The 10480-nt window shown below is 49.1% G+C and overlaps 4 protein-coding genes across 4 annotated transcripts; 1 reads left to right on the top strand and 3 right to left on the bottom strand.

Moving 5' to 3' along the window:
- Positions 1-35: 35 nt before the first annotated feature.
- On the bottom strand, positions 36-1312 carry ONS95_011979 (uncharacterized protein; the record flags this gene model as incomplete). Its single annotated transcript, XM_058505584.1, has 4 exons — positions 36-623; positions 672-800; positions 854-913; positions 1040-1312. 4 exons carry the CDS (start codon positions 1310-1312, stop codon positions 36-38), a joined length of 1050 nt encoding a protein of 349 aa, XP_058358106.1.
- A 697-nt stretch (positions 1313-2009) lies between these two features.
- On the bottom strand, positions 2010-2941 carry ONS95_011978 (uncharacterized protein; the record flags this gene model as incomplete). The annotated part of the gene is made up of 2 exons (XM_058505583.1): positions 2010-2870; positions 2918-2941. The coding sequence occupies 2 exons, from the start codon at positions 2939-2941 to the stop codon at positions 2010-2012; spliced, it is 885 nt and encodes a 294-aa protein (XP_058358105.1).
- A 112-nt stretch (positions 2942-3053) lies between these two features.
- On the top strand, positions 3054-4867 carry ONS95_011977 (uncharacterized protein). The gene is made up of 2 exons (XM_058505582.1): positions 3054-3697; positions 3746-4867. Exons 1-2 carry the CDS (start codon positions 3210-3212, stop codon positions 4521-4523), a joined length of 1266 nt encoding a protein of 421 aa, XP_058358104.1. The 5' UTR covers positions 3054-3209; the 3' UTR covers positions 4524-4867.
- Positions 4868-5024: 157 nt separating this feature from the next.
- On the bottom strand, positions 5025-10344 carry ONS95_011976 (uncharacterized protein; the record flags this gene model as incomplete). The annotated part of the gene is made up of 6 exons (XM_058505581.1): positions 5025-6814; positions 6860-7073; positions 7122-9655; positions 9711-10091; positions 10147-10213; positions 10267-10344. The coding sequence occupies 6 exons, from the start codon at positions 10342-10344 to the stop codon at positions 5025-5027; spliced, it is 5064 nt and encodes a 1687-aa protein (XP_058358103.1).
- Positions 10345-10480: the final 136 nt, after the last annotated feature.

Genomic DNA, 10480 nt, shown 5'->3' with positions numbered 1-10480 from the left:
TGCCGAATCATGAGTTCGGTCCAACGCAACTTGGATTACTTGTTATCTTCAATCTTGAAGATATACTTGGTGCCGCTGTTGACACCAGTCTTCAAATTTGAGAGTCCCTTTTCAATGCCATTCAATCCACCGGGTATAACCTCATACGGATGAGCTGTGAACCAACCCTCTTGAAGACCTCGTGAAAAAAGTCTAAAGTAGGCATAGCCGAACTCTTTTCCACCGGTCTTGATGCCAGCCTTGGCCTTTTCTTCGGAGGGAGCAGCGTGAACACTCCCAACCATTGTCGTGCTATGCTCGATGTAAGAAGGAATGGCTGAATAATCTTTGCCTGGAAGGACGAGCGTAATCTTGCTACCCTCCTTTGCGAGTAGCTGGCTGATATTCTGGAAGCTGTTGTGCTCGCTAACGGCGTCAAAGGCGTACTTTACTTCGCTTGCTCCAGTCTTCTTCAAAGCATCTCTAATACCGGTAACAACGGCATCGTCTCCTTTGCGATAGTCGATTATAGTGTCGCCTTTGTCGCGGATAATAAGGGTCTCGACAAAGTCTGAGGCTCGACCTGCAACTGCAATAATGGGATGAATATTGGAAACCTGCGCTAGCTTTATTGCGTATGCACCCTGTATTTGTCAGAAAGAAATACGAGACGAGGAAAGAGCGGATCTTACAACAGCTCCAGAGGCTCCATATACTATCAGGGGTATCGGGGACGAGGCGGGCTTCCATGGTTCAGGAAGACCCAATCGGAGGTAGAGCCCAACAGCAGCTGTCATTGCAGCAAGTGGAATAGATGCACCCTGGGAGTTCAACAATAAGCGAGTACATTTAATCAAGACTTGTTAATACGAACCTCCTCAAAGGATGTCTTCTTTGGAAGATGGAAGGTGGTGTAGTCTTCGGCAATAGCATACTACAGGGGCGGCAAGGTCAGCACTTACTCACTCGAAATTTCCCGAGATCAGTCTCGACAAGAATAACCTTGACCAAAGATACGCAATGGACGAAATGTATGAGGCCGCTGGCTAGTATAACCTACCTCGGCGAAGGATCCGTGAGGTGCCATCATTTCATGAAAAGCCGCAACACGATCGCCCTTCTTGAATTCAAAAACATCTTCACCAACGGCCTCGACGATTCCTGCGATGTCATCTCCAGAGTTATGAGGCTCGCCACGCTCAGGTCTCTTCCAATCCTTTGGGTTAGATCCTGAGTACACCACCTTGACAAGGACTTGATTGGCTGATGGCTTTGGAATAGGAACTTCATTGATAGTGACCTTGGGTCCCTTGGCAACAATGGCGTTCTTCATACTCAAGTGGTAAGATACCGTGAAAGATCTCTGCAGTATGAAAGACGGTCGTTGAGAGAGGTTGACAAAGTTGCAACTGAGAGCTGCGTGTTCGAAGTGCTGTCTTGTGAGGAATTAATAGTCGGATGGGTGGTCGAAAAGATGTGGCATTCATATTATCTAATTAATTCTGGCATAGGTATGCTCTGTCCAGTCTGTTTCCCTTTATTTGTATTTGTCAGTCGATAGCCTAGTGCGGAATGATGAAATATGCCATGACGAAAGAATCGCGGGGTTAAGCTTCATCACAACCGGCAGCTAGCCAGGAACACCCGAGATACCCCACGCTATGCCCGCCCGCAAAAGAAGGAGCAAGAAGAGAAGAAATGACTACCTTTCAATTTGATGAGAACTGCAGCAAGAATCTTGGTGTGGGTCATGAAAGTCTCCATCGTCTTCGCGTGCGCTGCAACTCCTCGTCCGACGAAATTCGCTAACAACGATTTCCGATCCATGGAACCATCTCCGAGTAATTGCTTATCATTGCATAGAATTGCTGAACCTTTCGAGGTTTGTTCCTGCAAGGGATGCCATTCAAACTATTGCTTCCCTCTTCTGCAACAATTAACAGCCAGGAAGCCGGGGTGTGGTATCTGATACCTTGTGGCAATCGTATATCTCTGAAGGCCTTCCAACATTTGATCGCAGACAAAAGCCTTCATTTCTGGCGGATATTCTTCGCTTTCCGCTTCTTAAACACCACTCCTGAACAAGCTTGCTCATCTGCTTCCTGCTTGAGGCCTTCAACAGGAGGCAGGGAATCAAGGGTCTTGCTATCTACTTCAGAGAGTTCCTTTTTGATGCCAGTGGGTTCCGGAACATCCGTTGATTGTGTCTCTTCCTTTGGATCGCTGGCCTCCTCTAACTTTGGCTCACTGGTTTCTCGTTTGACTTCTTCCTTAACCTCAACTTTCGTAACTGGTTCCTTGCCTTTGCGGGTCGCATTGCTTAATAACGCGTCCAGATCATCATCTCCGTCTTCTGTCGGGTGTGTTCGATATGCAGAGCCCCATCTCCGCTTCTTTGCCTCGTTCAATTCTGCCTCGTCTTCATCGACCACCCGCTTCCGTACCCCCAAAGCCAATGCCTCTGGTTTCTTCTCGGAACCCTCAGGCTCGATGATGCGTTCTGACGTGACCTGCCATTCTCCGGGCATTGCCATTCCTGACCTCAGCTCACCGGGTATACTGATGCCCATCTCTGCTAGTTGAGCCAGCTGCTTCTTCCTCGACGCTTCTGTAGCCTGCGGCTTAGGTGCTGATGGCGTGGGTCCTCTTCCAAATGCTGAACTTGAAGAACTTGCTGCTGAGCTCGATCCGCCGCCGGATACCAGGCCCTTGAGTCGTTCCACCTCCAACTTGGATCGCTCCTTGTCCTTCTCATCCTTCTCGTGGCCTCGGTGAAGATCGCGCAGGAAACGCTTCAGGTTACCTTGATGCTTTGGCGTTGCTTCATGGTTCGTCTTCTCCAGCTTCGTGTCCCGGATATAGGTTTTGCAGTGCTTGCACCAGTATTTGGGCTGTTATACAATCAGTACAAGCTTCCACAGAGACGAAATTTACCTACCGTCGATTTCCAGTATTCGGACATCGTGTGAATATTAGGAAGGCTGTGAAGTTGTATTCAGTGCGAAAAAGCTTTTCGTATAAGTATCAAGCTTCGAGATATTTTGCAGCTGGTCTTGCGAGATTTGTGTAGAAGTTTGGTTGCGAAAGCGACAAGGCGGAGAGGCAGGCGGAATTGAAGCCTTCTTGCCTCGCCTAAAAATCTAGCCTCGACCTCGGAGCCGACAAGGCAGAGAGCTCTTGACGTCCTTCACTGCTCGCCTCCCCCAATTCAACATTCACAAACCGCAACAATGGCATTAGAGGTGGCATCACGAACGGCATTAAATGGGCCTCTGCTCAGCAAATCTGTCACATCAGCACTCGCCACTCGATCCCTCCCAGTAGCACGAGCTGCCACCCTTCCCATCCTCAGAACCCAGCAGCGAAGGCAGCTACATGTCACCCCGCGATCAAGAGCGCCGAGTAGCGGATTGATGGGAATTAGCAATTCGAGTGTACCTTCATCCTATTTCCAGAGGCCTCGCTTGCCAGCAAACACAGTTGTCAAATTCGTACCTCAGCAAACCGCATGGATTGTGGAGCGCATGGGAAAGTTCAACAGGATCCTCACACCAGGTCTCGCTGTTCTGTGGCCTTTCTTGGACAGGATAGCATACGTGAAGAGTTTGAAGGAGGCGGCTATTGAGATACCTAGCCAGAGTGCTATCACAGCAGACAATGTTACGTTGGAGCTTGATGGAGTGCTATATACTCGAGTTTTCGATGCCTACAAGGCCAGGTACGCCTAAGTCAAAGTGTTTATTGATGCTGAACTAATAACCGGTAGTTACGGTGTCGAAGATGCGGAATATGCCATCTCTCAATTGGCGCAAACAACCATGCGTTCGGAAATTGGTCAGCTAACTCTCGACCACGTCCTGAAAGAGCGTGCAGCTCTCAACACGAATATCACAACCGCAATCAACGAAGCCGCGCAAGACTGGGGTATTGTCTGCCTGCGTTACGAGATCCGGGATATCCACGCCCCAGAGGGCGTTGTAGCAGCTATGCACCGCCAGGTTACTGCGGAACGAAGCAAGCGTGCTGAGATTCTCGACTCAGAAGGTCAGAGACAGAGTGCCATCAATATCGCCGAAGGACGAAAGCAGAGTGTCATTCTCGCTTCCGAGGCCTTGAAGAGCGAGCAGATCAATATGGCAAGCGGAGAGGCAGAAGCAATCCTGTTAAAGGCAAAGGCTACGGCAGCTGGTATTGATGCTGTTGCTAAGAGTATTGCAGCTGGCAAAGAGTCAGCGCAAGGAGCTGTCAGCCTGAGCGTTGCGGAGAAATATGTCGAGGCTTTCGGCAAACTTGCCAAGGAGGGTACTGCAGTTGTTGTACCAGGCAATGTAGGAGATATTGGAAGCATGATCGCCAGCGCCATGGCGGTCTACGGAAAGGTCGGCGATGCACAAGCAAAGACCATGGCCGCGAAAGCACTCGAAGCACAAAAGTCGCAACATAGCGAAGCTGGAGAGACACATGTCGCTGAGTCTGAATCTCCTAACGAGGAGATGAAAAGGACCATGCTGGCTTCATTCGAGAATACCAGACAGCGAAAGTGAACTGTATTTACGTACGGGGAAGGCAAAATGAAAATGGAAAGGGGATAAAGTAATGTAAATTAGCAAGCGGATGTCATTTGATTTATCAGGCGAGCGCAGAGAATGATGGCGTCCATGCTAGGGGGAGAGTGATTGACGGAGCCTTTCCTCGTGTCTTACTATGGTGGAGAATCACTCCTCAGATTCAGTACCAAAGCTCTTTTGTAGCGGTATAGCAGTGTAAATGATAAGTCTCAGATCTACTAAAGAACTGCACTCGTTCTTCCCCCGATGCAAGACTTTCCGGGCCTTTGTCTGGCTTATTGGGACTTGGCAGGTGATCTTGGGCTTGCATTTCACGTTGGAAAAAAAAAATCCCATCAATATCCATTGAAAGTCATTCTTTAGCTTGATGGAACTCTTTGATGTATTATTCTGGAAGCCTTTCTAATCATAACACTATGAGACACAACTACAGTACAGCCAGCTCGCCTCCCAAAAATTGAAAGAAAAACAACATCCTTATCCACCAACACCAAACTCACCACCCACAACATCCAGCGCCCTGCCCACCCACTCCAGTACCTCCGTATCCCTTGCCGCAGCCCGAACGGCCTTTGTTAACAATGGATACAACCAAAACAGATGCTTCTTACCCTCGCTCTCAACACCTGGCGAATCAGGAATCGCTTCTGGCTCGCAGCTCAACTTGACCAGCGCCTGTAAAAGATACAATAGCTCTCTCCGCTGAGATAGCGGCTGTGGCATGCGACCCCGAAGAGGCTGATCCGCAATATAAGCACGAAGAGTGAGCCCTGCGCGAAGGATGAGGTAGGGTGCTGCTGCTTGTGCGAGCTTGATCCTAGGAGCTGAGCTGTCGTGCAGAGCGACGAGGGAAAAAAGTGTATCCATGCAGACATAACTCATTTTTGCTCTTGGAGATGGCGCAGGATCGATGGTCCGACCTTTGCGAGTTTGATAGAGTGTGGAGAGGAGCTCTTGATTCGGTTGGGGAAGCTCGTTTGGTAGTGGGGTGTGAATAAGGGATTTGTGGAAGAGTGACCTGGTATATGCCATGCGTGTTTTGTCAGGGATAGAGGGGGATCCGAGGGCAGGCGTTATGAGGTCGCGGATGGTGAGGAAGGACGCTATGTCGAAATCTTGGTCGGCTGATATGTTGACCGTTGAAGGGATGGAAGAGCAGTCTGCAGCAGTTATGCCGTTGCCAATGGTTACAATTGATATCCACAGAGAACGAGAAATTTCTTCTTTGATAGGGGCTTTCGTAAGAATAGGGAGGATAGATTTCAGGATAGCGAGAGCTGAAGTTGTCGCTTGACGCCATGGCGATATACTCCTCGTGACGAGTGGGAACGAATATTTTAGGACGATTGGACGTGCCAGTGCGTTGAGAGCAGACGCTAATGCTCCACTGGTATAGATATCATGGTCAGAAGAATGGGCGATTATTAAACTTTCAGACAGGGCCATAGAGGCCTTTGACAATGCAACATACGTTGGCCGTTGTGTGTCAGCTGCATCTCTGGGATCGAAGGCAAGGCTAACCAACTCTGCAACTTGGCCGATGAGAGCCGCTGGAACCCCTTCGATATCTGTTCTGATCATCTTGAGACATTCCAAAACCTGTGTTTGCAAGGGTGTCAGATATTCGATGTCTGCAGAGTATGTTGCAGCACTAGCTTGCTGGATGGCCTCTCTTAGTAAGACGAGCATTCTCCTAACTTTCTCATCGTTGATATCGACTTTTATCAACCGATATAGCTCTTGGAGCGCAGCTGAATAAGCAAGCAAGTAATTCTGATTGTCGAATCGTTTGTTAGAAGGATCTGGTTTGACGATTGGGAGAGAGGTCGACCAAAGGCTCCAGACTAAGTCAAGAGCAGGACCATCGAAGTTGGGTTTCGGATTTCCCTCAAGGTTACCTCGAGAGAGAATTTGCCGAAGTGATTTGAAGATAGCTGTGTTGATCTCTAGTATGTTGAAGTCTAGCAATGCTTTGAAGTGGCCGAGTAGAGCTTGCCAGGATTCGCCAAACGATGAGTGGCTGGATAGCACATCCAGATAATCTGCTAGTAGGTTGGTAATTCCAGTCAAGACAACGACTGTGGTTTCGTTCCAGCCGCTTTTGTCTTTATCTGATACACTTGAATCTTCTTCATGCGTAATCTGCAGTTGTGTTTCGATCGATGAGAGAAGCCTGAATATGACCGTTTTGAGGCACATTGCCCAAGCTTCTGGGCTTAGCTGGTCCCCATAAGCGTCAAAAATGCGAAGAAGAGTCTGGATTGCGCCTGGTACTGGTTAGATAGATCGCTTTTTGGGTATTACCGACTCACTATTCCTTAGCTCAAGTCTCTCGTCTGTTGTGACGGCGGTCAGCCGCATGAGTAAGAGCATCCAAAGCGCTGCATCGGACATTGCGAGGTCGTCCCCAGAAGCCATGCTAACAAGGGTTTCGTCGCTGACCCCTGTCATGAGATCGGGGCTCAGAGAGAAAGAACTTGTTCTACCTGAGATGAAATCTGATAGCACCCAGAAGAAGGTCACAGTCTGAGCGGAATTAGTACGCAAGTTTCGGGCATGGGAGGACAATCTTACTGTTAAAGAGATGTTCAGATCATCGTCCTGGGTACAGAAATTATAGAGAGTATCGACGAGTATTATAAAACAAGAGTTGGGTAGCGAAGACAAGAAATCGGAGCAGATGAGCTGTAGAGAATTGAACGACGATCGAATAAGCCTGGCTGATCTCGTTGTTGAAATTCTGGATCCCTTAGCAGTCCCTTCGTCTGGAGCATCGTTCTTCACAAAAACACTTCCAATGATACTGAAAGCTATATCCCAGCCAACGACGAAGGTCTCGCCGCATTGCTCCAGGATACTCTTGAGGCCTTCCAGCACAACTTTGTGGACATCAACATCGGTTGCATGGATTGCCACTGACATTGTACGTTCACTGGACTCCAATGGAAGAATTGCCTTCTTCAAGGTTTCAAGGAGACGCAGCTGGATATCGCTCCGTAGCTCGTCAGGCAGTGACAAGGTCGCAGTTGCGGCTTCAAGAACAAGTCGAACGAGGATTTCTGCAGCTCTCAGTCGTACCGATGATGGAGTGGATGGAGAGCAAGCAGCAGACGTCAATTCGGACGTCAGCATTGCCCATCCACTGGTCTCAGGGTCGTAGTTCATCAGACGACCAATATTGATGGTTGCCACATCTCCCAACTTCGCTAAAGCAAACAAGTCCTCTTGATTCTGCGTTGCAGGCGCCGTGTTAATGCTGTGTAGCCTTTGGTGTCCAAGAGAAGGACGTCGAACTTCTGGCGAGGGAGGACCGGACACGTTTGACACTTCTGCTTGATGTTTCTGTGGCCCTTCTCTGCCAAATAATGCGCACAGCGCAGCAACGACTTCTGCGAAGGCATCATTTGGGAAGTCTATGGTACTTTCAAGTAGCCGTGAAGCAGCTGTCTCCACAGCTTTGATCTCAGTCCCAAAGTTGACCAATAGTCCAGATCCGTCAGCAGAAGACTGACTTTCTGGCTTTTGGGTCGCTGTAGGAGTTCTTGCGGACTTTGAACTGGAGAACAAAACCAGATCAGCTTGCTGAAGGGTGCCCAGAATTATTGCCCATGCCGAGTCCAGTGTGGGGCCAAGGGCAATACCAAGATTCAAAAGTGCTCGTAAGCAAAGTAAGTTTCTGGTATTAAGTGAAGTTGGTCCAGCGTCGACGGACGGTTGTCGGCCACGTTCAGATGAATGACTGACCAAACTATCGACACTTAACAGGCCTTTGGCATTACTGAATATGCTCTGCTTCTCCGCGCTTGGTGTTTGTGGTGCAGGCGCCGTTGGCGTGTTCGCTGCCAACAAATTCGAGGGTACCGCCGCCTTTCCTAGTGTCGTCAAGAATGCATCCCGAGGGGTAGCAAGACGGAGAAGTCCAGCGACATGAGTGAACTTCTGAAACGATCTCACTAGACCGTGGTAGTACTCGGAGTCCAACGCTGCGTAGAGGAAAGTAGAGCATGTGGCCAGTATCGCCGGCCAGCAATTATCCACAATTCCAGCACATATCTTGACTTCCTCGTACAGAGGATGATCCTCAAGAGTCAGCGGATTTACCGGGATGGGATTCTTCTTTATCGACGTTCGCCTTTCCAACTTCATTCTAGGGTCAGGACTCCCCGGAACGGAATCCGACGATTCGAATTCTGATTGTCGTGTTTTCTTCCGAGGCCTCTCTGGTACTGTCAAAGGCAGGATGAACTTGGCAAGCCCCTCGGAGAATCCGCTGATACAAGCCAGGGTCAGGTTATAAATGTAAGACTCCGGGACTGCAGGCGGCTCAGTTTTGTCCAGCTGATCAATACACGGCACTCTCATCGTACTCCACTGAGTGCTTACTCCAACAGGCGGCTCATTTGAGCCGACAGAGGTACTTATGATTCCACTGACACCACTGGCTTCGAGCATTGCTTGATCTGAGCCAGAACTGTTGTCTTGACCAGTCGGCGGAATTGTGGATTGAGACCCTAGGCCTATGACTGACGGCTTTTCCGTACTCAGTCTGACGAATGCAGCAACTAGGTCGCGCAAAATATCTTTCCGTCCATCTTGAGCATCATACATGGCAAATATACGTCGAACAAGTGCCGCATCGGAGAATATACCCCTCAAAGCTTCCATACATAGAGAGCGTTTCCATAACGCAGTATCGTGGTCCAGCATATGTGTTAGGAGACCAAGTGACATTTCTCCTTCGGCGGTCAGGATGCTTAAATGATTCCTGAGAAGTGTGTACAGAATACGAACGATTCTGACCGTGACTGCAAAGTTGAGCTTCTCTGAAAGAGCACTGATGATGAATGGCATCACCCTGACTCGAAGGATGTTTGCTTGCTCAGGGTGGTCCAAGAAAACCGTGGCATGATTGGTCAATACCGACTCGATCAGTTCGAGGCCAAAAGTCTGCGGTAATCCAGCAGATTTCAAGAACTGAGGCTTTTGCGATTCGGTCAAAAGACACAGATCATTGAAGACCAGGTAAGCATCCAGCGCCGCAGCGCGAAGTCGCACAGTCCCATCTTCGATAGGGGCTTCACCAACAGTCGGAACTTCAAGAGCGATTTCTTCTTCCAGTCAATAAAAATTTCCAGATATCTCCTATGAAGGAATTCGACTTACTGTCCTCTGCCACAACTTTATCAAACACACTAACAACTAGCTGCTGTAGAGTTGCAGCCGCTGTATTATTCACGATAGCATTCTTGCTCGCCTGCAAAATCGTGCATATATTCAAACTTGCAGCTATCAAGTCGCCCTTCAGATCATCCGCATAATTCTGCAACAACGATGGCAGCGCCTGGAGGATCTTAAGCTGGACATCAAGTCCGGCCGAAGTAGCTTCTCTGAACGCCTCCAGCACTTCCCTCAGGCGTGATCTGGGCAGAGACCGTGATACGACGAGTCTTTGAAGACATACGACAGCTATGCCTGTGAACTTCACATTCTTGGTTCCACAGGCTATGAGGAACGGCGTTACGAAGTTGGGCCGTTGCGTGAGATCTGGCCGAGTTAATCATCTAATCATAACGATTTCTGGGCTCTGATATTTACTTACCAGCAGCAATCTGGGCTTCAGATGTGGAACGCAGTCCTTTGAGCTCCTCGAGCGACTTCTCCGCTGCCTGATATGTCCCTTAGCCACAGCTCACATTCTCGAAGTAACACGTAAGCTCACATTTCTCAGCTCCGTATGTTTTCTCTTGCTCTCCTGGATCAGATTTCCCAGCTCCGAAGCCAGTATCTGCGCCGTCATTGTTACCGTTTCAGCTTTGAAGAGGGTGCAGCCATGGTATGTAGAATGTCACGAGGGAGGTTGTTGTTGATTCTGAGACGGGACTGGTGGCCTTGAGGTGAGCTGAGGATTGGCTAGCCGAGTGAGCGGCTAGAAA

The sequence above is a fragment of the Cadophora gregata genome (assembly GCF_030347475.1).
Source record: "Cadophora gregata isolate MNR1 chromosome Unknown scaffold_6, whole genome shotgun sequence".
Lineage (NCBI taxonomy): Eukaryota > Fungi > Ascomycota > Leotiomycetes > Helotiales > Ploettnerulaceae > Cadophora > Cadophora gregata.
Note: the sequence above shows the minus strand (reverse complement) of the source record. Positions and strands in the feature narration are given on the sequence as shown.